Below are 27,794 nucleotides of genomic sequence, written 5' to 3' on the forward strand. Positions count from 1 at the left end.
TTTCAGACTCTACACTTTCACGCTGATAAAACTCAACATAAGAGGTATATTACCACTAGATAGTATATTTCAGGACTAGAATCAGGCCCGTGCCAGTGTCGACCCCAAAGCTGCATGGTGCAACAAAGGAATAGCTTTGTTATTGGTTCTTTCAAAGCTGTTGATTACACCACAGTAGACAAACAGACAAGCCAAAAAAACAAACAGTTGTTCCCAGCCAACATGACTCAGTGGTTGAGTGTCAACCTGTGAACTAAAAGGTCATGGTTGGATTCCCAGTCAGAGCACACGCCCAGGTTGTGGGCTTGATCCCCAGTGAGGGGAGTATAGCAGGCAGCCAATCAGTGATTCTCATCATTAATATTTCTGTCTCTCTCTCCCATTCCCTTCCTCTCAAAAATCAATAAAAATATATTTATTTTTTAAAAAGAACAAACAATTGTTAATGTTTTTATGCACATACTACCAGAGCAATAATTTTTAAAAACAAGGTTTAGAATCATCTCTTTATATTGATTAGTTTTTGACAGGCGATGAATCAGAAACCTAAATAAATTATTTTTAAATGTAAAAGAAAAAAAAAACTACCTGGTTTTTAGCAAGTAAAATTTTCTTAACATTACAGTTTAATCATACCTCTAATTAAAGATTATAATTCATGTTACTAGCAAAAATTTTCAACAGATGTAATGAGTTAACAGTGCATTTCTCCCCTAAATGTTAGGTCATGATACCATTACGAAGGCTTCAAAAGAAAAGTTTTCTCATACGCTGAATTCTAAATTCCATATTTTTCTATCAGCTCTTTTGCTTTAGAAATATAGGCATTCATGGCATCTTCCTTCGATAATCCTAGAAAGATACAAACAGATCATCTCACTAACAGATGCATTAGGAAGTTAAGAAAGTTCACTGAATTTAAGAATTAACAACCTTTTTGGAGGTTCCATGCTTCCCACTTAGCCTTGCCCTTTAAATCTAGCATTCCTGGACACTCTGCCAAAAGAAGAATAGACATATTTTCAGGTTTACTTTTTACTCTTAGCTTCTGTAAACATTGATGGAAGTATATCACTATTTTAAAGATGACAATAAATACCAATATTGATGTCTCCAATTACAGATTGTTTATAGAGCCCATAAAGTTCTTTCAGTTCTTCATCTTCTGGCCTTGCTTTCAGCTTCTTCACGTCTTCCGCTGCCCTGTCAAAATCAGCCTAAAGCGAAGGAGAAGAGGCACACAGTGCATTACCTAATGCGGGCCCGTCTGCCTGGGGGCTTTCACCACCAAGCAGTGGGAACTCAGAGGAGCAGGAAAAGGAAGATGCAGATAGAAATACTACTATTGCTCTGGCTTGACCAGAATTATTATAACTAATTCATGGACCCATTCCAGGTACTTATGTGCTACATAGACAAGATATGGTGAAAAAAATATAATTCTGGACACTGAAAATGTTCAACTTATCAATGTTTAAGAATTGAAGATGACACAAGTAAATGGAAAAAAATATCCTGTGTTTTTGGATCGGAAGAATTAATATTGTTAAAATGTCCATACTACCCCAAGCAACCTACAGATTCAATACAATCCCTATCAAAAGCCCAGTATTATTTTTCACAGAAATAGAAACAACAATCCTAAAATTTATATAGAACCATAAAAACTCCAAATACCCAAAGCAATCTTGAGAAAGAAAATATCCAGAGGCATCATGCTTTCTGATTTTAAACTATAATACAAAACTGTATTAGAGCAGTAGGAAACTGGCATAAAAACAGGCACCTAGGTCAAAAGAATAAAGAGCCCAGAAAGAAACTCATGCATATATGGTCAATTTGATTTACAACAAATAAGCCAGTCTCTTCAACAAATGGTGTTGGGAAAACCACATGCAAATGAATGAAACTGGACCACTATCTAACACTGTACACAGAAATCAACTCAAAATGGATCAAAGACTTGAACGTAAAACTTGAAAATATATTTTATTGATTTTTTTTACAGAGAAGAAGGGAGAGGGATAGAGAGCTAGAAACATTGATGAAGAAAAACATCGATCAGCTGCCTCCTGCACACCCCCTACTGGGGATGTGCCCGCAACCAAGGTACATGCCCTTGACCAGAATCAAACCTGGGACCCCTCAGTCCACTGATAGACGCTCTATCCATTGAGCCAAACTGGTTTTGGCAAAATATTTATTTTTTTTAAAGGAGTGTTAACATCTACTAGTATTCCATGGAATTCTATGCAGAAGTAAAAAAGAAGGCTTTTTTACCCTTTGAGACAGCCTGGAGGGGGCTGGAGAGTATTATGCTAAATGAAATAAGCCAGTCAGAGAAAGATAAGTATCATATGATCCCAATCACATGTGGAATCTAAAGAACAAAGTAAACTGATGAACAAAATAGATCCAAAGACACAGAAGCATGGAACAGACTGTGGAATCTCAGAGGAAAGGCAGGAGTAGTGTGCGGGTGGGAAGAGATTAACCAAAGAACTTATATGCATATATACATAATGCATGGACACAGACAATAGTGTGGTGAAGGCCTGGGGTGAGGAGCAGAGCAGGCTAGAAAGAGGTCAATGGGGGGGGGGGGGGGGGGGAGGACATCTGTTATACTTTCAATAAAGATGAATAAGAAAAAACAACCACAATGAGATATCACTTCACACCTGTCACAATGGCTTTTGTCAAAAAGATCTATATATATAAAGAGCCAGGGGCGTAATGACAGAAGGCTCAATAGAACACCAGACTGCATGTGCAGCAGGAGAGTGGGCTGAACTGCTGACCTCTATGAGACAGAGAGGCAGGGCTGATCAGCACAACCAGCTGCTGGGAGGTCTGGAGAGAGAAGCCAAGCCTCTCTCTCTCCTAGAGGTCAGCAGTTCAGCTTGCTTGCCAGCAGCCTGAGGTGGCTGATGATCAGCTGCCTCTATGATCAGGCCAGAGATAGACCCAGAGATGCTGATTGGCATAGAGACTGACCAATCAAAACCAAATCTGGGTGAACTGCGAGGAGCTAATGGCTGCCTAGGAGGTGGGGCTTTTGATGCTAAATGGCATAAAACCAACGAATCAGAAGCAAATCTGGGTGAACTGGGAAGGCAGAACCTAAGGGGTTGAGGAGGGGTTTTAAGGGCAACAGCTGTTTGGTGTAAGGTATAAGAAAGCAGTTCAGTTTTTAATGACTGGTTTGGCAGTATACTGCATATGGCTGGCTATCAGTCCAGATATAGGGATTATGTGTTTTTGTCTGCCAAGACCTCTCCTCCTGCTGAAAAAGGCTCCCTTCCTATCCTATATAATGTATCTATATTATTTGTACCCGTATAATGGACTAGGTAGTTTCTGAGGGCAGTATTTCTGCTTTCACTGTCTTTTTGCAGTTCTGATTGGGTGTGTTTTGCTTCCTTATATTCCAAATCACTGATTTGATTATTGGCTTCAACTTCATTGTTGATTCCCTGTAAATTATTCTTCATTTCAGTTAGTGTAGCCTTAATTTCTTACTGGTCATTTTTTATGCTGTTGAAGTTCTCACTAACTTCATTGAGCATCCTTATAAGCAGTGTTTTGAACTCTGCATCTAGTAGATTAGTTGTTACCATTTTGTTTGGTTCTTTGTCTGGAGTTTTGGACTGTTCTTTCATTTGGGACATGTTTCTTTATCTCCTCATTTTGGCAGCCCCCCTGTGTTTGTTTCTACACAGTAGGTAGAGCTGCTATGTCTTCCAGGATTGGTAGAGTGTCCTAATATAGAAGGTGTTCTAGGTTTTCTATAGGTTCCAGTGACACAACCTCTCTGATCACCAAGTTGCGCATTCGAGGTTCCCCCTCCCTTCCTGATGTGGTCTATTATAGTTGAGACTTGATTACTGTTGGCATGTCAATGGGTGGATTTACCCCCATGCCAATCAACTGTAAGGACTGACTGCAACCATCAACCACTGAGCTCTGACCACCAACCTCCAATCCCTGTTGAAGATCAACTGTGCAGGATCCCACTCGACAGAGCTGGACTTACTTCAATGGGGCTCTGGTGCCCGTCAAGTGTGTTTCTTGTGGAGGTGTTTGGGTGGTGATGCTTTGACATGGTCTAAAGCTGTTACTGGGTGCACTGACCTTGGGGCCTCCCAGGAGGTGCAGACCAAGATCATCTGCCACCTGTATTCTGCTCTGGACCACTTGGCATGAACTACAAAGTGATCTGCAGGTGGCTGCTACTTGTGCTGGGCTTGGGGCCACTTAATGAGAGGTATTGGGCACACTGATGCTAAATGCTTCTTGTTTTATAGATTTTTTCCCCCCAGAAAAATCTGAAGCATGAGTTGCAACAAGCCATTCATATGAAAAAGCCACTGGAAAAACAGCCTGGGTAGTCCTGAAAGTTGGGTGGAGCAGGGCCTCAGGAAATCATCAGGGCAAACTGTATGAGCCAGGTTGATGGAGTCTTAGATATGGTTCACACCTGCAGGCTCATCAAAGGAACAATGGGCTCTACTAGTACTTCTGTCTGGAAAGAAGATGTCCTTCCAGTTCTCGCTGTGATGCTAGACAATTCAGTTCATTCCCATATGTCCCTTTTGAGCTGCTGCCCCAGTGCTGAAGCTCAGAGGGAGTAGGAGTAAGTCTCTGTGAGGGCTTTTTAAGAGAATTGCCTGGGATTCCAGCATCCCTCTGTTTCCCTCAGTTTCAATCTCCCTGGTTTTTGCAGTCAGAAGTTATAAGGACTTCTCTTCCTTGGCACTGAAACTCTGAGCTGGGAGCGTGGAGTGGGATTGGGCCCCTTGCTCCTCAAGGGTACCTCAGCACAGGGATATCCCTCCCAATTTTTATCTACCATAGGGTAGTGTGGGACCAGCTCTCACATCTTTGCCCCTCCTACCAGTCTCTATGTGCTTCTTCTTTAATTCCCTAGTTGTAGGACTTCCATTCAGCCAGATTTCAGGCAGTTCTGAATAATGATTGTTGTGTACTTTAAATTCTGATGTAGCTGTGGAGGGAGGCAAGTGTTTACCTAAGCCACCATCTTTTTTTTTTTTTTTTTTTTAGTTGATTTTAGAGAGGCTAGGAGAGGGAGAGAAAGGAACATTAATGATGAGAGAGAATCATTGACTGGCTGCCTCCTGCATGCCCCCTACTGGGGATCAAGCACACAACCCAGTCCTGTGCCCCGAATGGGAATGGAACCATGACCTCTTGGTTCATAGCTCAATGCTCAACCACTGAGCCACACCGGCTGGGCTAAGTTCCCATTCTACTTTTTTAAATAGACTATATTTTACCTAATGTTATTTATTTTAAACGTGGGATAAATAGTAATTGTTGAGTATCAAACAAGACAGTCTCAGTGAGGCATTCTACCCCCATCCTGCATTTTCTTTTTCCAAACCCAGAGCTCCCTTTTGATACAAAGAACCAAATGCCTGGTAGAGAAAGAAGATAGCCCCACTGTAATTTCAGAACTCCAGTGATCTCAGCAGAGCTGCTAGATAAAATTTCTATCCAGCACCAAAGACAGGACATTAGCACAACTGGACAGTTGTTTTGTAATGAACAAAAATCCCTTACAAATGGGAGACCAGAGTCTCCAACCTAAATAACCTTGAAAATGATCCCATTTATCCCAGGAATCTGAGAACCATGGGTGCATGTGACAAACCCCTGCCTCATCTTCCTGAATGCTTTTAAGAAATTGTCAGCTCCATTATACATAACATCATGGTTAAGAACACAGACTCGAACTGGACTTGAGTGGTTTGAATCTAAGCTTCACCACTTCAGAGCTGTGTGACCTTGGGCAAGTTATTTAACCCCTCTGTTTCTTCATCTGGAATATGGGCCAATAACACCCCCTATCTACAAAGTTGTTAGGCAGATTTAAATAAGTTAGCACATGTAAAATATTTAAAATAGTACCTGGCACATAGTGAGTGGTAAGTAAATTTTAACTACTATTATTTTTATTACAAGACGCTTTGAGGAAAAATAAACTAGTCCTAGAAAAAAAAAAACTGAAAAAAAAGTATTCACAATGAAGCAAGACATGAAAAATACTTTTTAAAAATAATTTAACAAAGAATACAAAACCGTTTTTCCTACACTCACTCTGTAAGTAATATGGGGGGGAAATAAAGACTAGAAAGAAATATAATAAAACATGTAAAAATCACCTTTGATTATTGGTAAGTTCTCTGTGTGTATGTGGTTTTTTAATACTTTCTATACCTTCCAAATCTTCTATAATGTGCATGCATTGTGTCTATAATTGGGACAAAATAAAAACGCTACATTAATGGCGGGGCTCCCGAAGGGCAAGGCAGGGCAGGGCTATTCAGAGAGGCCTGGGCTCTTCCCCGCCCGGCTTACCCAGGAGTCTCCGTGTCCTGTTGTGGAGTTTCATGCCCTTTTCCAGTAACCGCAGCTCAGCTGCTTTTGGCAAGCCAAGCCTTGATTAGAATTCTAAGGCTCGGCACCTGCCTTCTAGGAAGAAGTTTCCGGAAAATTGTTCTTCATATTCTGGACAGGCTAATGAACATCTCAGACCCTCTCCGCAGAGGAGGTGAGCCCCTGACGCAGTCTCCCAGGCAGTGTCAGGGGTCCTCGCCCCTCCTTCCTCCCCAGGCAGAGAAACCCATTCCAGGGCAGGGCCCAGGATCGTTCTCTTTCCAGCACGCCCTTCCCTGGCACCCTGACTCGGTACCATCCTGCTCTACGGTGCGGCTCCCATGTGCCCTCTCTCTGAGGACCTTCCCGTCCAGCCGTGTTGAGCCCTAGTGCAAGGAGCACTGCGAGAGACACGCTGCCATGGGATTCGGCACGCGCACCGAGGCTCCTCTGAGACTCAGCTTTTGCTGGGAAAAATAAAAAGATCCTATCAATCTCAAGCAGGGAGGTGTTAGGATTAAATACAATTAAGAATGTAAATGTTTTTTATTTTATTCTATTGATTCTGCCTGCCAGGGCTCCTCACATGTAACATACTATTTAACACAGATATTGGCGAGGCAGCCAGGGATGAACAGGGCAGCCAGCTCTCAAGGAGCTCAGGGACTCCTGGGAGATGAGCAGGTAATAATGAACTATACCTATAAAGAGGTAATATGCTAATTTGTCCATTAAGGTGTCTCAGGCTCAACCAGTCTGTGGGTGGGGACGGGGACGGGGACTGTCCCCCCCAGCGCTAATGTCAGGCTGCCTGTGTGTGTCCTCGCCCAGTGCTGAGGTGAAGCTGCCTGCCTGCATCCCTGGCGAGGGATGTGACACTGCCTGAGTGAGTCCCCGTTCAGCGATGCCTGACCCTGGGCTGGGTGGGGTGGGGGGGAAGGGGATGAGGAGGAGAGGCAGGCAGGGGGCCCCCCACCCAGCGGGGCTTCATGGGAGACCTCAGGCCACACACACACACCCCACAAGGCTTGACAGGGGACCTCAGGCCGCGCCCCCGCCCTGGCTTCAGGCCAGGAGACCACATGTGTCCCCTGCCCGGAGGGGCTTGTAGGGGTGGAGCTGCCAGGTCTGGGTCTCACCCAGTCGGGGTGGGGCCAGCCGGGTCTGGGTCTCCTGCATTTTCTTAGTGTGTGCGGGTGATGGGAGGGGGTCTTGACTCTAGGTCCTGCGGTCCCAGACTCTGACAGGAGGGAGATTTTATATAGATTTTTACTAATTTCCTTTCATCTCTGACACTTCTGTTATAGAGAAAGGGCAAACAGCAATGTTAAAATATTTCTTCTAATTAATAGAAGAAAAGTGCACGAATTTCGTGCGCTAGGCCATTAGTCATGTGATATTTGGGTGCTCTGGGAACAAATAGGAGGGAACAGCAGTAGGGATAGGAGAATCCTTCCCAGAGGAGATAGAGCTGAACTGAGCTGGAGGTCAGCGCTTGTGGGATGGTCTGGAACAGGGAGGGGTTCCAGGCAGCATGGACAGCAATTATTAGGGCTCAACATGAAAGCTGGGTGGGACTGTAATGCTTGTTCCCTCATAGATCCACAATAGAGGGCAGACTAAATATTCATCTTGGTAGCAAGAGCCGGGCCTTACAGAGTGTTGGCAAGTGGTACAGCCTGTGTGCTACTCATTGAGTAAATGACTATGTGAGTGGCTATGAGATGGGCGGGCATGGTGTAGGTGCGGAGGTCTCACACCAGGGCCTCCCTCACGTCCTCCTCTCTCAGGGGCACCACCGTCAGCCTGGCCTCCTGGGCCAGGTACCAGGACTCTTCCAGGGCCCCGATGAGGAGGAGGCGCCCCCGGGGCCTCAGCAGCGTGGTGATGTGGCCCAGGGTCCGCTGGAAGCTGGCAAGGTCAGGGCTCACTGCCTCCAGGCACATACATGTGCACATACGTATTTCTGGTATACATGTGTAAGTAGCTGTTAACAGCAATGATCACTTCAGTGAGGTTTCTTAAATTTACTTTATATCTGTTCTTTTTCCATCCTGAACATATATGTTTCACATATCGGAGAAACAGTATTGTTAAATTGAAATTTTACAGATATTTGCCCTTGCCCAAGAGAACCCTTGTTTGTACTAAAAGCAAAGGGGCTCGAGCGAGACCCCAAATGTCCTCGCCTCCACGTCCAGGAAGGAGGCAGGACAGGGCCACGCAGTTCCTCCCTCCCCGATACTCCTGCCCCCATCCCCCGCATCCACCCTCCCTGGGGCTGGTGCCTACCTTGCGTTTAACCAGTCCCTGGGGGTCACAGGAGTTGCCATAGGGAGCCCCAGCTCGTCATTGAAAGAACCCGAGGGCGCCGGTGTGGTCTCCACTGCAGTAAGCGGGCGCAGGCGAAGGGGTGGGAGTGTCCTCGGGATCAGCCGGCAGCAGCGGCCCAAAGCTCAGGGTCCGAGATGCACCCCACCCCCTTGAGCACTACCCTCTGTGGAGCTGTCCCCCCGCGCGGCCTGCCCACCCCCTGGCTCACCTGCAGGGACATGGTGGTGCACTCACAGCTGCTGCACCCGGAGGCCGGTTCCAGGAGCCCAGTGCCTCGGATGTTTAAAGGGCAGCGCGGCCAAACCGGTTGGGCTCAGCGGTAGAGCGTCGGTCTGCGGACTGAAAGGTCCCAGGTTCGATTCCGGCCAAGGGCATGTACGTTGGTTGCGGGCACAAAAGGCAGCTGGTCGATGTTTCTCTCTCATCGACGTTTCTAGCTCTCTCTCTCCCTTCCTCTCTGTAAAAAAATCCCATTTAAAGGGCAGCGCGGCCCCGCCCCCGGCTCCCATTGGCCGCAGGTGGGGGGGGGGGGGGGGAAGGCGCCCGCTGTCCTCCTGCCTCCCGGCCCCGCTGGTCTCTGGAGGATGGGCAGCTGCGAGTGCGGCTGCACCTGGAAAAGCGAAAGGAGGGGATTTAAATGCGTTCTTCTCCACTCTGGGCGCGCTGCCCGGTTCTTCCTCACGAGGCTGTTGGCCTCGCGAGCCTGCTGGCAGGAAACCCAGCGAGGTCTCCCTGGCACGGACCTCACTTATCTCCGTCCTCCCCATGATGCCCGGAAGCCTGGACGGTGGACAGCGTTTGCTCAGACCTTTCACGTCTCCCCAGCCGCCTCTTAGACACACTTCATCAGGAGTGGAAAAGGCTGGTAGTTTGGGTCTTTTCTTTGAAAAGCAAAAACACATTCTGAGCACTGCTGCAACCACGCTAACAACTTTCACGGGCACAAGATTGCAGCCTGACCGTATTTTTGGGGGGTGGGGTGGGGTCATTGTCACACTGACTGCAGACACATAGAATTGGATTGTGATCCACATTGATTAAATTTTCAAAGAACGGGGACCGCATTTCTCTGTCATTTGAGGAGCTGATTGACAGCCCTTCCTTTAAACAGGAGCACTGTGCAGCAAGGCGACAGGAAGAATCCACAAAAGCAGGTCAAGGAAGTTACTGATCTGAAACATCTAAGGATACAGCGAAGTCTGACAATGCAGGGGACAGAGAAGAAAAGCCTCAACAGATTTTAGCTTGTTTTTACACAAAATGACATTTAAAAAATATTTGCTACCATTTCATGTAAATCCCTTGGTTTGTGATTTTCTCCTTGAAAATGTTTCCACAGTGATATCGGTTGAATTTCCAAGTAAAGAACAAAAAGCAAATGTCAGAAAAACTTAGTGGACACGATTTCTGTATTTTTATTTTCTAAATTCCTGGGTGATGGGCAATACACGCTTGATTCAAAGGCAAGCTGCCTCGGTGGGGAGAGCCCGCCGGCGCATCAGCAGGGAGATCCTGCAGTGAGGGCCGACGTCTGTGACTGTGCAAAGGAGGCATTGGGGCTTTATAGCCATTTTAAGAAACCAGGAGAAATGGAGAGAGAAAAGGTACTTCTGCTCTGTTTTATTCTCTAATCTAGAATGTTCTTTTAAGACTATTTTCAAAGCACATTCTTCTCTTGAATTGCCATTCCTGGACAGAATGCCAGAGCCATGGGTGTCTTGTCTCCAGGAACACAAAGGAAGGAAGAAAATAGAAATATTGATGCCCTCTGTCCAGTGCTAATAGTATAGTAGGGACAGTAGAAACAGCTTTCTGGAACCCTTAGGGGTGAGTCAATTTGGACAGAAAATAAATTATTTTTTTCTTTACTATTTTATTAAATATTAATTATAAATCAACATATACATCCTATATAGTAAAATCACAATATGCTAAGTGTCTGGTCATCTTATTCAACCAAAGAGTAACATACTAATGATATGCTAAGGCAGCTCAACTGCTGGTGATGATAAGCACTGACCACCAGGGGGCAGATGCTCTGACTGGTATGTTAGCTTGCTGCTGGGGTCTGGCCAATCCAGACTGAGCGAGATGGGCCAGACATTCCCTGGAGCCTCCCCACTACCCACCCCCATTGTCCCTCCCCAGCTGGCCAACCTCCCACATTCCTTCCTGGCACCAAACGTGCACCGGTGGGGTCCCTCAGCCTGGCCGGTGCCCTCTCGCAATCCGGACTCCTTGGGAGGGGGGGAGGGGGGGGTCAGAGAGCCAGTTTCAGCCCAATCCTACAGGCCAGGCCTAGGGACCCCTCTGGTACATGAATTCATGTTGCTGCTGCTCTGAATAGGTTGGACTGTGAGGATAGTCAGAAAACATTACATAATTATAAAGACCTGAAAATTTTAGAGGGGAGACCCAACTTGCTTTGGATACTGGCCCAAAGCTAGACAGTGTTTCCAGAGCAGGTTAGAGAGGTTTAGTGTCAAGGCCAGAAAAGAGTCATTTCAGTAAAACTTATGTAGTTCCAACAACAAGTACAAAGCAGGGCAGGTTTCCAGCACACAGGCAAGACAAGCATGGCTGGATATAGCAGCTGAATATTGTGAAACACCTGAGCGAATTCCTAAAGAGATTATTCTTTCTATCTCATCTACTCTTTGACCAAGATAGAACCATTTTATTTATTTGTTTTTCAATTACAGTTAGGACAATTTTTGGTCCTTTTAAAAATTTATTTTTTTAACCTTTAGTTTCTTTTTTTATAAGGTATTATATGTATATAAATCTTATCATTGCCCCTCCCCCACACACTCCACTCCCATACATGCCCTCACCCCCCAGTGTTTTGCATCCATTGGTTATGCTTATATGCATGTATACAAGTCCTTCAGTTGATCTCTTATCTCCCCCACCTCTCCCTAACCTTCCTGCTGTAATTTGATAGTTTGATGCTTTACTGCCTATCTCTTTTGTTCATCATTTTATAATGTTCTTTAGAGCCTTTAGTTTCAATAATAATGTGTAACCAGGACTGAATTAAAGTACATAGGGCTTATAATTTTGTCTCCATTCTGCTCTTTTGATTATAATATTGCATGTGTCTTACCTATTAACATCCAGTTAATGTATTCTGCAACTGAGCTCCAGAAAACAGTTATGTCTTCCTCCTGGGGAAGCCACTGCTCCCCACCTGGAATCCATCTCCTCCTATTTTGTTAACAACCCTACTTCTGCTTAGATATGGAGCCAAAAGATGCTCAGGGAATGTGGGTCCATCTTCAGGAGAAAAATCATAGTTGGCCTAAGTCATTCTTGCTTGACTCATTCACCTCTGCAGTGACTGGTTTAGGCATGGGCTGTCCAATAAGCCACGAAGGGAAGTATATTTAGACTTCTTTGGTTCTTTTTTTCTGGTAAAAAGAAAGAAATTCATGAGGCAAAGCTTACTGCTTATACAAGGTGATTGTGTAGGATGTGCTGATTGAGGGTAAATGCCAACATTCTGAGGATGGCAAATGGAAATATAGAAAGCCCTTGGGATTTTGATGAACTGCTGCGAAGCCAAATGAGCCAGCTCTGGAAAACCTCCAGACTTCTGTGACAGATAATAACCCCTATTGAATAACCACTTTCAGTAGGATGCTTTGAAAGCATCGTCATCCCTCCAGCTGGATGGAAATACATGCACCCTTAGACTATATTTTACACAGGTGGCACATGTGGGTGTGAAGAAACACAGTCTATGCAACGAAGTGTTCCCCACTTTCCTTTTTGGCAAGTAGGGTCTTTACTGTGTTCCAGCCCAAGGCTTCCTGTCAAGTGAGGGGCTGACAAAGTCTGGGACCACAGACAAGTACTGTCAGTGTATATGGTAAAATACACATAATATAAAGTTTATATAATGGTTTATTATTTTAACCATTATTAAATGTGCAACCCAGGGGAATTAAATACATTCACAATACTGTTTTACTACCACATCTATCTATTTCCAAAACTTTTTCATCTTCCCCCACAAAATCTCTATATCCATTAAATAATAGTTTCCCACCCCCTCTTCCTCTCAGTCCTGGTAACTTCTATTCTACTTTCTGTCAGCATGAATTTGCCTATTCTTGGTAGCTCATATAAGTTTAATCATACAATATTTGTCATTTTGTGACTGACTTATTTCTCTTTGCATAATGTTTTTCAAGATTCATCCATGGTTATAGAACGTGTCAGTACGACATTCTTATATTTATGGCTGAATAATGTCCCGCTGTGTGTATAGATCACATTTTATTCATCCATTCACCTATCGGTGCTTTGAGTTGTTTCCACCTTTTAGCTATTGTGGATAATGTTACTATGAGCACTGGCTTATAAGTATCTGTCCAGTGCCAGCTTTCAATTCTTTCGGATATACAGGAGTGAGCAAAAGTAGGCATGTTTTTTCCCCCTCAAATCACCCTCATCTCCCATTTATCTTTCTTTGTGTGTGTGCCACTCCCTCCTGGGTCCTCTATCTTGATTTTTATGGAGCTGGGGATTCCCACGGGGATTCTGTGAAGATGAGGGCACAGGGCCGGGGTTGACTGTGGCCGCCTTTAGGCAGCCAGATACAGAAAAGCGGGGAGAGACAGAGGGCTGCAACTGCCGGGCGCTGAAAAGTAGAAACTGGGCCAGAAGGAGAGGGTGGCAGGTGGGAGGACCAACCTTCCAGAGACTATTGGCTTCAGACAGGCTCCCAGATGAGGGAGTCAAGCACTTAGCAGCAGGTTACCATGGCAACCGTGAGATCTCGCGAGACAGACATCGCGCCTGCGCAGTGCTGCGGCTGGGCCCCCAGGAGCCTCCCACCCCCACCAGACTCCCAATCTCCACGTGTTTACAGCCCGGTCCGCCCTCCGTACCCCTTCGGCCGCGGGTGGCTGTGAGCCGACATTTCCTGTTGTAAGTGAGGTAACGCGGAACGGTGTAGAGTGATTCGGTGAGCGTTTGGAAGGCGGAGCGGGGAGGGCGCGGGCTGTGCGCACGCGCGCTCGGGAGAGGGAGCGGGCGCCGCGGTCGCGGGAGGGGGCTCCTCGGGCCGAGTCCGGGCTGGGACTCGCGGGGTGCGGGCTGGAAGGCACGCAGGGTCTCCAGGGCTCGCCCTTGGCCCCGCCTCCGCCGCCTGGCCGCCCTGCCCAGGCTGTCCCGGCCTCGGCTCCCGCTCCGTGCTCGGCCCGGTGTTGAGTGTCTTGGGTACGAGAACTGTAAGATAAAGCCTCTCTCTGGCCTTACAGTATCCACAGCCTGGGAGTGGAGCCGGACCACAAAATAACCACAATCGGGTATGCTAAGTGGTAAAGTACTGCAGGCTCTAGGCACCAGGGGAGGGATTAACTCTGGGCTTGGCCTTCCCTCCTCCGCAGAATCTAGAAGCCGGGAGGCCTCCCCGCGGCCATCCTCTGCTTGGCTCCAGGTTGATCACTATGTTTGGTAGATTTCACCTCTTAGCTCTTAATTAGCACGTATTTATGCCCATTCCCTCTGCAGCTGCTCATCTGCAGGCCACCATCATTTATTTATTTTAAATATATTGTTATTGTTTTCAGAGAGGAAGAGACAGAGAAACATCAATGATGAGAGAATCACTGATGGGCTGCCTCCTGCACACCCCTCACTGGGGATGGGGCCCACATCCCGGGGAAGGAGCCCTTCAGTCCGCTGGCGGGCACTCTGACCACTGAGCCAGCCAGGTGGGGCCCACCATCATTTTTCACTAGGACTTTTCCGGGAGCCTCTTTACTGCTTCCAGTCTTGGCAAAAGACCCTTATACACCCCAGTCCACAAAGGTCTTTCTGCAGTGCTTGTCTGGTCCTGTCCCTCCTCTGCTTTAAGGAGACAGAGTGCTTCCCACTGTAAGGCCTTCGAGGACCTTCACCGTCTGGTCCTTACCCACCTTTCCTAGTATCTCACTCCTCTCTCTAGCATCTGCCCGTGACATTTACTATCTCCTTTAATGCTGTTCCTTGGACACGTACTTGGTACTCCCTTTGGTAGGCCTTCTTTAGGTATTTAGTCAAAGGGTCACTTCTTCCAGGAGGCCCTTCAACTGCTGTTTCCTTAGAATCCTGTTGTTCCCTGATCTGAATGTCTTACTGTATTATCTGCTGATATGTCTTCCTCATAGATTCTAAGCTCAGTGAGGCCAGTGACTGTTTTTCTGTACTATTACTGTGGGTAATCCAGAAGTACTTGAAGTAAAAAAGGGGGCTGTCAGGCAGAGGAAATAATGTGCATAAAGACATGGAGAGGAGAAGCTGATGACCTCATTAAGTAGCATGTGGTCCAATGGCGGGATGAAATGTGTGATGGGGCACAAAGAGAAAGGTTGGTGGGGAGATGGGGCCAGTGTGTGTGTGTGTGTGGAGGGGGCCTTAAAGAGTTTGCACTTGATCCTATAGAGGCAGTAGAAGCCTCCAGTTAGCTCCATAGGCACCTCACAAGGGCTTTGCATTTTTCTCCTCCAAAGCTGCACTCTTTACCAGTGAGTCGTTCTGCATTATAGGGCATTAAGATTCTGCTTATCTGAACTTGGTTCTCATCTCCCCCACCAGATTCTGAAGACAGAAGGAGTTAATGCATATCTTGCTGTGTCTCCAGAGCACGTATCTGTAAGTATTTATTCTGTGTTTCAATGTTGATACATTAACTGACTTGCAGTTGGGCAGGAGCTCTGTTAGATCATTTTTTGTCTTGCTTGTCTTCCTGTCCACCTCCCACCTGCTACCAGCATAGGATCTGAATGAGCTACTTCCCAGTTCTCTGAGCTTGAGAGGAGCATGTAGGGAATGGGGGTAGAGGCGGGCTGTGCAGTGTGGTTGGTTTGAAGACTGCAGATAGTCTCTAGCAGTGGACATGATACTGATATGAATGAGATCTGGCCACTCACCCCATGGAACTGTGGAGACCAGGAAGAGGTCAGGAGACCATTTTTAGAGCTATCCAATGTGGATAGGTCTCCTGTCCTACATCTGTGGTTCCTAATTACAGTTCTGTATCATGTTCACCCAGCCAACTTTTTACAAGTCCAGATGTATCAGCTTTATTCTCAAACTCCAATTGAGTAGATTGAGTGCAAGGACCAACCATCTCTGTTTTAAAGGCCACAGATTATTTTTGAACTGCAGCCAGGATTGGGAGAGCATGAAATTTAGATGTAGAAACCAGCTGTGACTTCAAGCAAGGTGTTTGACCCGAGTCTGTTTCCTCATCCACATGCTGAGCAATTATACAGGCAATTTGTGAGACTCAAGTTAACACATGGAGAAAGTACCTTAAAATTCTGACATTCCACAGACACTTGCTTGTCAACATCAGTAGACAGCCCAGTAAGTAGGAGTTCAATTGGAGAGGACTTAATTCTTAATCCTGCACGGAGTGTTTCAGGGAGGGCAGGCCTCAGTGGTATAAATGAGGGAATATCTGGAATGAGAAAATCTGGTTACCTGAAAGTAGGGATAGTTCCAAACTCCAGATGTCTCCACAGCTGGCTTCACTTCCTTGAGTTTTGCCACGTGGGTCCCTAAGGTTGTTACCTGAGCTCCAGAAAGAATGTGACTAAGTAAACTGAGTGAAGAGAAAGAAGGAGAAACACGATATACTCCCTAGTGGTTTTTTTGTTTATTGATTTCAAAGGGAGAGATAGAAACCTTGGAGAGAAAAATTAATATTGACCGCTGCCTCTTACAGGACCCCTGCTGAGGATTGAACAGACCTCTTGGTGTATGGGTCGATGCTCAACCACTGGGCCACACTGGCTGGGCTAGTCTAGTGTTTTATAACATTTTCCCAATAAGGCTCCTTCTGGTTATTTTTCCCTAATGGATTAGTATCTTTAAATTTCAGTACAAAATCTTGCTAGTTTTCATCAAATTGCCAGCTGGAGGAGGAGTTGGCTTGGAATAACTGTAGGAAGGGAGACTGTCTACCTGCATGTGTATCAAATGTTTAGGGAGAATATACAAGAAGCTCAGAGTCCAGGGAGGAAGACTTAATAAGAGTCATAAAATGAAAGTATCATTTGAATTTTTAATCATGTGCACATGTTACTATTGCAGTTGTTTAAAAAAATCATATGTAGTTAATCATAAATGGCAGAAGCTTTCAGGGCCCTCACAGATTGTGAGCTCCAAAAGGACTTATGTGGGTGGATGTGGGGACCTGTTCACACTGAACCCCAGGGCCTAGAACACTGCCTGCACGTTTGGAGGTGCTTCGTGAATATTTGCTGAATGGATGAATGGAAACCTAACTGGAGAGGAATTTACAGAATGGTAACAAATCTATGAGATTAATATCATACAGCCATTAAGAGGATAACCGTTAATTCTGAACAAGAACATTTTTTATTGATTTTTAAATAATATTTTTATTGATTTTTACTGAGAGGAAGGGGAGAGAGAGAAACATCCATGTGAAAGCGAAACATTGATTGGCTGCCTCCTGCATACCCCTTTCTGGGGATTGAGCCCACAACCCTTGGTGCATGGCACAATACCCGAGCAATTGAGCCACACGGGTCAGGGCAACATGAAGCATTTTTAATAAACTAAATAAATAGAAGTTCACTGTGATTGCAATAATGCAAAACATTCATATATGGCCTACATATGAATAAAAACAAAGTCATGGGAAAAAATGGGGAAAATAAATTACTGAATCTTAAAAGAGAGGTCAAGTGTATGGTCACATAATTGGTCCTCTATGATTAGGCCTGCTGTAGCCTGTAAAGAATCAGAACAAGTATAACCAGGATATTCTTAAGACCTGCACTGCTAGTTAACAGTTTTCCTTTGTTGTTTTGCTTCTCAGTGAAAGATTTTTATAATGGCTGCAGCTCCTCAGGCACCAGCGAGGGGCTCGGTTCGGAAGACAAGACCTTTAACTGTGAAGACATCATTGAACAACCCGTATACTATCTGCTGGAGTGCTCTGGATCGAGAGGATTTGCACTTCATCTTACAGACACTTGAAGACAGATTTAAATCAATTGGACTTGAGAAAATTGAGAATAAGAAAAGAAGTAAAAAGCAGTTTTTTAAAAAAGGCAGAGACAAATGTAGCATAGATGTTCATATGAGTGAGGATCTGAAGGAGAAAAAAACAGAAGATAACGAACAAGTATCAGGGTGGACTTCTGTCCATGTGAGGAAGCAGCTTGCCATTGGCGTTAATGAAGTCACCAGGGCTCTGGAAAGGAACGAACTGCTTTTGGTTCTAGTGTGTAAGTCAGTCAAGCCTGCGATCATCACCTCACACCTGATTCAGTTAAGTTTAAGCAGAACGGTTCCTGCTTGTCAGGTTCCCCGTCTCAGTGAGAGAATTGCGCCTGTCATCGGCTTAAAATGTGTCCTGGCTTTGGGATTCAAAAAGAACACCACTGACTTTGTCAATGAAGTGAAAGCTATAATCCCCAGAGTACCCACTTTAAATGTACCATGGCTCCAAGACAGACTTGAAGACTCCAGGGAAAATTCAGAGTCCGAATCTTTGGAAAGCCAAGACAAAGAGATTTGGGACACTTCCTTTGAAGACCTCTCTAAACATAAGAGAAAGTTCACTGAAGGTCAGCAGGCTGCAGTGCTACAACCCCTTAAAATAAAGAAACTGATTCCAAACCCTAATAAAAAAAGGAAACCACCCAAAAGTAAAAAAATTACTTCGAAGTAATCATGTATAAACTTAACACTTCATACAATTGGAAAATGACACCTTGTAAAAGGAACCTTGAAGCTAATAAACTGAATTACTTTTACATAGATTTGTGGAAGTTTGTTTGGTAAATGTTCCTTTCAAATGTGTAAGACTTTTTAGATAGCACATATATGCTGAAGCTTAAAAAACACTAAATGCAGGAAATATTCAGAAGTATGCATATCAAAAGTTTATTGACACTAATGTCCATGCTTGTATAGATTCACTTTTTTAAAGTTGGTACAATGCTTGTGAGCAAAAACATCTGTATCCTACAGCACTTAACATCTTTCTTTCAAACTTGGAAATTGTACCACAGTAAACATGGTTCAAATTAGTAGAGTAGATGAAACTGGATTGCAGATACACCATCAGTTTTAAAGGAAAGATACTAAATGCTAAGCAATACAACTGTCTTCAGAAACACTACATCAGGTTTTTATTTCCTTCTATTTTACTTTCTTTGGGTAGGTCTAAGCATTGGCTTGGGAGAAGGCTTGACACCTATAGGAAAAGCCAGATAAGGTCTTTTGACTAGAATTCACCCCTTTACATGGTTAACATTTCCTTGAAATTTAAAAATGTATAAAAAGTGATGGTAATTAGGTGAAATGAGGCAGGAAGAAAATAAAAAAATGGAGCTTGGATTCTCAGAGGCAGGTCTGTACAATGATGGCATCCTTCATGTTAGGAAATGGAGCATAATCGGTACTCTATGGTTATGACAGTGTCTGCTACCTTCAGTGTGTTTGGAAAAGTAACTTTTTCTAATTTAAGGGGAAGAGTGGCCAGAGTTTATTTTCAGCTTTAATTCGGTTTGATGCATGAATTATGTCTTCTCCACTCATTTAAATTTTACTGAATACTATCATGGCAAAAAAAAAAAAAAAAAAAAAAAACCCTTAAGAAATTGAGTGTTTTTATTATTGACAAAGAATGCAGGACAAATGTAGGTCTCTTGAATATGTAAAATACTACACTACACTGAAATTTAGTTCTAATAGCTACTTAAACACAGTAGTTTTACTGATTATTTTTAAATATTCATTGATAATCTTAACTCTTTGCACTCCGAACCATTCTGGACATTGGCTACCAGATACTCGACGCTAACGGCGGAAACGTGCGTTGAATTAACTCAATTCCCCGTAATCACTAATAAACTGCAATGTCCCCTGAGAGGGGACATCCGAGTGATATGCTAGAATTCTGATGTACCCTGAGAGGGGACAGCGGAGTGCATAGGGTTAAATTATAGAGGCAAATGTGCTATTTTTAAATGAGAAAAAAGATTTCTATAAAATTGAAATTTTAGCCCGTGACAAAATTTTCGACTGGCAATTCTGCAATTATTTGAAATGCAGAATTTTCTCTTTGTATGACTTTGCTATAAAAATAAATGGAACATAATTCCCAACTGTGCCTTGGCTTCAGATTAAGTTAAAATCTCATTTATTTAATTCTGGTATCTCAAAAAAAGTTTCAGTGAATTGGTTCAGTTTTGCTTCTTGAAGTTTTCATCTCTTAAGGAAGAATAGTAATACCATTGGGTTGAATCATCTTAAGAACTCTTCCCTCTGTCTTCTAGAAAGTAACAGAGTTATCTAAGTACACTCTACTGAGGTGCCCATGCGCGCCCTCTACTGGTAGTCTCAAAGATACCACAAGCCCTGGGTTGGCCTGTTGGTTAATGGCAAGCTGCAGAAAGTAGCTTCCAGCTCCTTAATGTAAATCAGGATCAACAATTTTTCTTTCAGGGCCAGATAGCATATACGGTATGTTAGGCTTTTGGTTCATACAATCTCTATTGAAACAAATCAAGTCTGTCTTTTCTAGCATGAAGCAGCCACAGGCAGTATATAAGTGAATGGGGTTGGCTGTGTTCTAATAAATGTTATGGATGCTGAAATTTGAAATTCATACAATTTTCATGTCTAAAATGTTACTATTTTCCTCTAACCACTCAAAAATGTAAATACCATCCTTAGCTTAGGGTGTACAAAAACATATGATGGGCTGGATTAGGGTGATGGGCCATACTTGCTAGCCCCTGCCTGGTATAAGACTGGTTTCATTTGACTACTTATATCATGGAGAAAAAAAACCCATCATATTGTTGAAAATAATTAAATTTTCTGGACAGAACAGCCTAGGCACTGGAAGAGGGAAGGCAGAAAAAAGTAACTACTTCGTGGAATGAGTCAAGGCCAGTTTATACGGCCTCATTTAGCATCTTTTTTCTCCTTGGACTATTGGCAATATATATATATAATACACTGTGAAACTTGTTTTTTAAAATTCTAGTTAAAAACACCATCAGTAACAAAAGTATGAATACTTATTTACAAATAAGACATTTTCTATTAGCATGACAGCTTTCATGATAAATTAAAGTCAGCATTAAGGAATTTGTGCAATTTTGCATAAGTAATAAAACATTCAAACTATATATCAGTATCCTGATAGCATTAATAAATTCCACTGGGCAGTTCCTTTGACTTTAGCACTTATATTTTCTTTTCCTCACATATCCTTGCTGTTCCTGAAAAGAAACGAGTTTGTGCAGCAGCAGCAAAATCTAGTTAGTCATGGGTGCATATTACAGAGAGCACATTTCATGTTTGCACAAAACTTTGCTTTTGAACCCATCCACCAACCTGTTGAATATTAAAGTACAAATATGTGTTTATTGATTTGGCAACTTTGCTTCTGGAGAAATAATTGTACTATTCACCAGTACATTTTTATCTTGCTCTATACACAAACACCCACCACTCATCATTGAGTTGTGGAAGTGCGATTTCAGAAATGTCTCCAGTGATAGCATGGAAGGTGATAGGAGGAAAAATTTCCCAATTGGATTCTTTATTCTGTTACATGGACAAAAAGACCATCACTTGATAAACAGAAATGCAGCAGTTTATCTCCACACATTAGCAAAGGTTTTCTTACCCACTCTGACTTCAGTTCTGTCCATAAAAGTCCCTTTCTAGAGAATGGAAAAACACCTTTAAGAGACGGTCAAAAGTTTGAAAACTAGAGGAATGTGCTCTTTGTACCCTTTCATCCCTCTTTCAAATGGGTAAACAGTGAAAAAAAGGAAGAATGTTAACATTCTAGCTAGACATATGTAGTATTGGTCACATACGAATGTTTTTCATCTTTTCCAATTATTACTGACTGCATCGATTTCACTTAGGTTGTGCTTTTATTCTTTGGATTGACAGTTCCAGGAATCATTAAATAGAATATTAACAAATGATGGATGATATCAGAGTTCTAGGAAAGGAAACATCCATCTATTGTAATACAAGTCCAACCTAAAGGAAGGGAAGAAATGGAATAGTAAGAACAGGTAAGCAAAAGAGAAATCTATAATAATCTATAATAATAAAAGCATAATATGCTAATCAGACCAAACGTCCTTCTGGACAATCTTCCAGATATAGCCGGGACTGTGAGGGAAGTCCGGGTCTCGGGTGCCTGCCGGTGGCCAGAGGGAAGCCTGGGTCCCAAGGGTGAGAGGGAAGCCGGTGCCAGCAGCCAGGGAAAGGGAGGCCTACTCTTGCACGAATTTCGTGCATTGGGCCTCAATTTATACTGTAGTACAATAGAACTGTATTCTTTTAAAGCTACTAAAAAAATTAATAATTCTAAGGAAAGTATGGAATTTCCTAGATAAATATATTAAGTTTATAAAGCATATATCAACTTTTCTTACCTTTTCAGAATCTGTTCCTGGACACCTCCAATTGTACAAGTAATACTGTAAGTTACCATCTCCTATTCCAAACTTGAGTTTTTCCAAGAATGTCTTATTTTCCATCAAATCTAGTGCATTGAATACATCAAATCCTTTCTGCCAATGTAAAAAGGATTGAAAATTTCAAAAGACTAGAGTGTTTTCTGTATTATTTCAGCATAACATTGAATTCCTATAATAACCTGAATATGCACTTATAATAAGATTCAATGTCTGTAATATATATAATATAGGTTAAGAATTGAGTTATATATAACTAGCAGTGAATCTACCTTACATAACTAGCAGTGAATCTGATGAAGTCAGCTATCCAGCAATGCTGAATTAAAAACAGTGTACCGGCTAACAGTGACATAAAAAAATCTATTGAAAGTTCAGAAAATATTTGTTCCTGTTTTAGAAGGAACAGTCACCTAGATGGCTCCATCTCCAGAACTGGTCTAATTTAAATTGCAGCAATAATTTAAATTGTCCTAACTATGACACTGAATAAATAAAAATATGTATATATAATATAAGGCATATTTTGAATTTAATTCCTTTCATTTTAAAGTCCTTTAATTTTGCCCTAACTGGTTTGGGTCAGTGGATAGAGTGTCAGTCTGCAGACTAAGGGTTCCAGATTTGATTCCAGTCAAGGGCATATACCCCGGTTGTGGGCACATCTCCATTGGGGGGGAGGGGTGTGCTAGAGGCAGCTGATCGATGATTCTAACTCTCTATCCCTCTCCCTCTCTGGTAAAAAAAAAAAATCAATAAAATATATTGAAAATAATAAGTCCTTTAATTTTAACAATAATCCCCTTTAAAAATAAAGTCCCTTTAATTTTAAAATTCAGAGACCATTTATTTAAATAAAAAAACTGATTGATGCTAACTATTCACTACAAAGCAAACTTGTATTTCATTTTATCATGGGATCATGTATTAATTTAATATTTCTTATGGGTTTTATGTACTCTTATGTAAATGTTTAAAGTATCTACTTTATACAAAATGACTTTTTGGTTAAGTAGCAATAGAATTATTGATGAAAATAGCCACTGAGGTTTTACAAGAAACTTATCAAAATTCTTTCTATGACTAATGATCAAAGTAATAAATAAAGACTCAAATTAATTCCTCCTTTGTGAAAGAAAATACAGTAAGATGCTTTATGTACTTTGACACACATATTTGGAAAAACACAGGATAAAAAGGAATGAATTGCTTACCAATTTAGCTATAATGAGCGCATCATTCATGAGGTCTAACAGGGGCGTCTCTGTGTGAATGTTGTAGAAGGAGTAGGCAGCCTTGAGGCTCTTATGAGCAGGGTGGTGCATGACTGTGGAGGGGAGTGTGTAGAAGCTCAGGAAGTCAGTAAGTTTACCACTGGAGTTCTAAAGAACAAAGGTAGCATCAAGTAAATACCTTCTATTATCCATGCATTTAAGCTAACTTTTTTGATCTTTGACTTACTTTCTGTTAGAATAAAAGCAACTAGTCATACTTCTCCCTCAGCAGTCTGATATGGAGCCTTATAGAATACGTTCTGTAGAGGTCGAGAAGCGTTTGGGGTTGTAACTTAGGCTAAATGCTAATTAATGATTTGCAGAAATATCTTAACCAGTAGAAAGTTTTAAAAGGAAAGCTTTCCTTGGGATGATTAGAGTCTCTCCAGACTTATGGAAAAGTAATCAAAATAAAATAATTGCTTTTACAGAACTAAGAGTGTTAAGGATTAGATGCTGCCTTTTCCAGCTAACAGACACCATAAAATTTAACATCTTCTTGGCACAAGGGGAGAATTTTATTAGCTTAAAGCAAAGTTGGATAGAGTTTGGGATCTGTTTTTAGAAGCTTATGGAAGGTACTGGTATTATACCAAAATATACATATATAACAGAAAAAATAAAGCTATCAAAAATTAAAAGGGATATAATAGTGATATTTATTTCATTATCATTGGTATACTCTTTAATACAAGAAATTAGCTGGTGCCATTTGGGTTGTTTTAAGAGCTGTGGTAACCTATGCATTTTGCCTATAAGTCAAATGAAAATGTTTGAATTACACAGCTGAGGAGGCTAGTTCACATGCATGCTATTGCTAGTATTTCTTTAAGCAGAAAAGACATTTCTATAGGGATGGAATTTCTCACCTTTGAGTTTTTCTGATTTATTAAACCATGTTTTAGACATCAAGAAGTTAGAGACATTAAGCTATTCTCTATTGTGTTGTATTAGCAGCTCAGTATATTAGAGATGAATTAGACACCTAAACTATCAGCGTTAATAAATACAGGCGGTCCTCAGGTTACATCAGACTCAATGTATGTCGTTTCGTGGTTATTTCGCCATCTCCCATTTATTTAAAAAAAAAAAAAAAAGTTCTGTCATTTCAACATATGTACTTTTGTATGTGCTTTATGTTTATTATTTATTTACCATAAGTAAAGGTCAGGAATTATTATCTTTCTTTTACATTTGTTTTACTGTTTCACTTCATTACTGCTGTGTATGTGCTCCATGTGAGTGACGTAGGTGCTTATATAGGTGGGTTCTTACGGCGAAAATCACATTATATCGCGCCTAGGAACGGATCTCTGAAGTAACCTGAGGATCTACTGTATTTTCAACTTAAAAAGTAATTTAACAGAAAAAAAAATTAAAAACCTTAATAGATGGCCTTAACAGTAGAGTGGAGATGACAGAGGACAGAATCACTGAACTCGAAGAATTCAGTAGAATAAATCCAATCTGAGCAAAAAAAGAGAAAACAGACTAAAAAAAACCCCCAAAACATGAATTAAGTCTCAGGGATCTGTGGGACAGTAACAAAAGATCCAACATTCATATAATTAAAATCCCAGAAGGAAAGGAGAAAGTGTGGAGCTGAAAGAGTATTTGAAGAAATAATTGCTAAAAATTCCCCAAATTTGATAAAATGCACACAACAGATTCAAGAAGCTGAGTGAGCCTTAACAGAATAAACTAAAAAAAAAAAAAAAAAAAAAAAAAAAAAAAAAATCCACTCCAAGATGCACTATAGTTGAAGTTCCAAAAACTAAAGACAAAGAAAAATCTTGAAAGTAGCCATAGAAACCAATGCATTACATATATATACCCAATTAGAGTAGACTAACAGAAGATTTTGCATCTGAAATCATATAGGCCAGAAGGAAGTAATATTTTTTTTAAGTGCTGAAAGAAAAGAATCATTAAGTATGAAATCTATATCTGGTGAAACTATCTTTCAGGAATGAAGGGGAAATTACATTCTCAGACAAATGAAAACTAGAAGAATTTGTTGCTAGTAGAAATACCTTTAGGACTAGCCAAAAGAAATTCTTCAAGTATTGTAGAAAGGAAATAATAAGGAATCTTGGTACATCAAGAAGGAAGAACAAACAACAGAAACACCAGAAATTCTGGTATACAGTTAAATCCTTGAACAAAATAGGAGTCCTTAACATTCTTATTTCTGTAAAAGCTGACTCCCTGGACAGTTGAAAACCTGCATATAACTTTTAACTTCCCCGAAACTTAACTAATAGCCTACTGGACATCTTACTAATAACATGAATAGTCAACTAACACATATTTTGTATGTTATATGTATTATATACTATATTCTTATTATAAAATCAGCTAGAAAAATGTTATTAAAATCATAAGGAAGGAAAGTGTATTTATATTACTGTACATATTTACTGAAAAAGTCTGTATGTAAGTGGATCTACAGAGTTCAAACTTGAGTTGTTCAAGGGTCAACTGTATACTATAAATTATGCTTCAACTTTTAAGTTTTATAAATTTACTTGATGATTGAAACAAAAGTTAAAATGCCATCTGATATTCAAGACATTGATAATTAAAAGTCAAGAATGTAAAGGGACCTAAATGAAAGTGAAGTCACTTGAAGTGGTAAATGTTGATATCAATAGACTATGATCAGTCACACATGTATATTATAATAGCCAGTGCAACCATCATGAAAACTATAAAAATACACTCAAATGTACTAAAACTAAGTCAAGATAGAATCCTAAAAAGTTCTTCAAGCAATGCACAGGAAGGCAAAGAAAAAGAAAGAGGAACAACACCAGAGGAAACAAATAGAAAGCATAATAAAATGGTACAGTTAAGCTCTAATCCTATCAATAAAGAGGGAATATGCTAATTGACCCTCACACCATCACAAAGATAGCAGTGCCCATAGCCAATAAGGAGGGAATGTGCTAATTGCCACATCCTCAAAGATGGCGGTGCCCACAGCCACAAGATGGCAGCGCTCAGTCCCCTCATCCCCGCTGGGGTGGCAGGTGTGGCAAGGCCGGACCCACTCCCAGGTGGGCCCAGCTGTTTCGCATACCTGCCTCCAGAGACCCCCAGTCTCCCCAGTACTCTAGCTGCTCAGGGCTGGCATGAGGCACAGGCAAGCTGCCCAGGGCTGCCTGAGGCTTGCACTGCCAGCATGGCAGCAGCAGAGGTGTAATCGGGTGTCGCCTTCCCCCGATCACCGGATTGCCTCCTGCCCTTAAGGGCTCCCAGACTGTGAAAGGGGGCAGACCAGGCTAAGGGACACCGCCTGCTCCACCTCCAATGCATGATTTTTCATGCACCAGGCCTCTAGTGTATTGATAATTGTCAAATGTAAATGGCCTAATATACCAATTAAAAAATAAAAGATTGGCAGAGTGGACAAACATGGCCCCAACTACATGCTGTTTATAAGAAATTCGCTGCAAATTCAATGACATAAATAGACTGAAAGTAAAAGGACTGCAACCATTAATTTTTAAAAAGAGTGGCGTCCAGCTGGTGTGGCTCAGTGGTTGAGTACTGGCCCATGAGACAGGATGTCATGGTTCAATTCCCAGTCAGGGCACATGCCTTGGTTGCAGGCTCAATCCCCAGTAAGGGACATGCAGAAAGCAGCTGATTGATGTTTCTCTTTCATCAATGTTTCTCTCTCTCTAAAATCAATAAAAATGTATTAAACATTTTAAAAGTGACTATATTAATATCAAGTAAAGTTACTTGAGAGCAAAGAACATTACTAGAGATAAAGAGGGGTATTACATGATGATAGAAAGATTGATTCTCTAAACACAAAGGTCCTAAATGTATAGGTACCAACAAGACCTTCCAAAACATCAAGAAAAAATGATATAGAGCTACAAGGAGAAATAGACAAACACAATTATAGTTGCGGACTTCACAGCCCCTCTCATCAACTAACAAAACTATTAGAAAGAAAATCAACAAAAATACAAAAAATCTGAATACAATCAACAGTATTTAATTGGTATACATACTACATGCCACCTAAAAGCAAGAGAATATACATTTCATAAACACAGAACATTCACCAAGATAGACCACATGTGCCTAAAACCTAAAGAATCCTACCAGAGTTGAAACAATAAAGCGTGTTCTCCAATTATAATAGATTGAAACTAGGAATCAATTGGACTTCTCAAACACATAAAAATTAAACAACAGAATTTAAGTATATGCGTCAAAGACAAAGTCTCAAAGGAAATTAAAAAAAAACACAACAGAATGAAAATGAAAATAGAATATACTA

General features: G+C 41.9%; 3 protein-coding genes and 1 long non-coding RNA gene across 14 annotated transcripts in view; 1 reads left to right on the top strand and 3 right to left on the bottom strand.

The window, feature by feature from the left end:
• Positions 1–375: 375 nt before the first annotated feature.
• ACBD7 (acyl-CoA binding domain containing 7) lies at positions 376–9,051 on the bottom strand. The gene is made up of 4 exons (XM_036460797.2): positions 8,942–9,051; positions 1,100–1,217; positions 934–996; positions 376–852 (listed from the first exon to the last, which is right to left on the bottom strand). Exons 1-4 carry the CDS (start codon positions 8,951–8,953, stop codon positions 779–781), a joined length of 267 nt encoding a protein of 88 aa, XP_036316690.1. The 5' UTR covers positions 8,954–9,051; the 3' UTR covers positions 376–778.
• LOC123653212 lies at positions 6,424–8,336 on the bottom strand. Its single transcript, XR_006742884.1, has 3 exons — positions 8,158–8,336; positions 7,279–7,281; positions 6,424–6,436 (listed from the first exon to the last, which is right to left on the bottom strand). It is a non-coding gene; the product is annotated as an uncharacterized LOC123653212 (long non-coding RNA).
• Positions 9,052–17,590: 8,539 nt separating the features above from the next.
• RPP38 (ribonuclease P/MRP subunit p38) lies at positions 17,591–18,518 on the top strand. Its single transcript, XM_036460731.2, has one exon. The coding sequence runs from the start codon at positions 17,591–17,593 to the stop codon at positions 18,431–18,433; it is 843 nt and encodes a 280-aa protein (XP_036316624.1). The 3' UTR covers positions 18,434–18,518.
• Positions 18,519–21,290: 2,772 nt separating this feature from the next.
• NMT2 (N-myristoyltransferase 2) overlaps positions 21,291–27,794 on the bottom strand; it is a 68,468-nt gene continuing 61,964 nt past the window's right edge. For 5 of the 11 annotated variants that reach the window (XM_045588328.1, XM_045588331.1, XM_045588329.1 and 2 more), the window contains 4 exons: positions 24,878–24,961; positions 23,435–23,602; positions 22,179–22,316; positions 21,291–21,777 (listed from right to left, as the gene is read on the bottom strand). In XM_045588328.1, the coding sequence (XP_045444284.1) occupies positions 21,757–21,777; positions 22,179–22,316; positions 23,435–23,602; positions 24,878–24,961 (411 nt within the window). In that variant the 3' untranslated portion in view covers positions 21,291–21,756. Of the gene's footprint in view, positions 21,778–22,178; positions 22,317–23,434; positions 23,603–23,681; positions 23,755–24,877; positions 24,962–27,794 lie in introns of those variants that run through there. The other 6 variants (XM_036460656.2, XM_036460668.1, XM_036460693.1 and 3 more) reach the window with 3 other exon arrangements.

Source organism: Pipistrellus kuhlii, unplaced genomic scaffold, assembly GCF_014108245.1.
Source record: "Pipistrellus kuhlii isolate mPipKuh1 unplaced genomic scaffold, mPipKuh1.p scaffold_m20_p_1, whole genome shotgun sequence".
Lineage (NCBI taxonomy): Eukaryota > Metazoa > Chordata > Mammalia > Chiroptera > Vespertilionidae > Pipistrellus > Pipistrellus kuhlii.

Excerpts from the sequence above, each read along its gene's own strand:
- ACBD7 (XM_036460797.2), bottom strand. Across the intron at positions 997-1,099 it reads AATTGGAGACATCAATATTG|AGTGTCCAGGAATGCTAGAT; the intron begins GTATTTATTGTC and ends TTCTTTTGGCAG. Across the intron at positions 853-933 it reads AGCATGGAACCTCCAAAAAG|GATTATCGAAGGAAGATGCC; the intron begins GTTGTTAATTCT and ends GTATCTTTCTAG.
- RPP38 (XM_036460731.2), top strand. The coding sequence starts at position 17,591 with ATGGCTGCAGCTCCTCAGGCACCAGCGAGGGGCTCGGTTCGGAAGACA.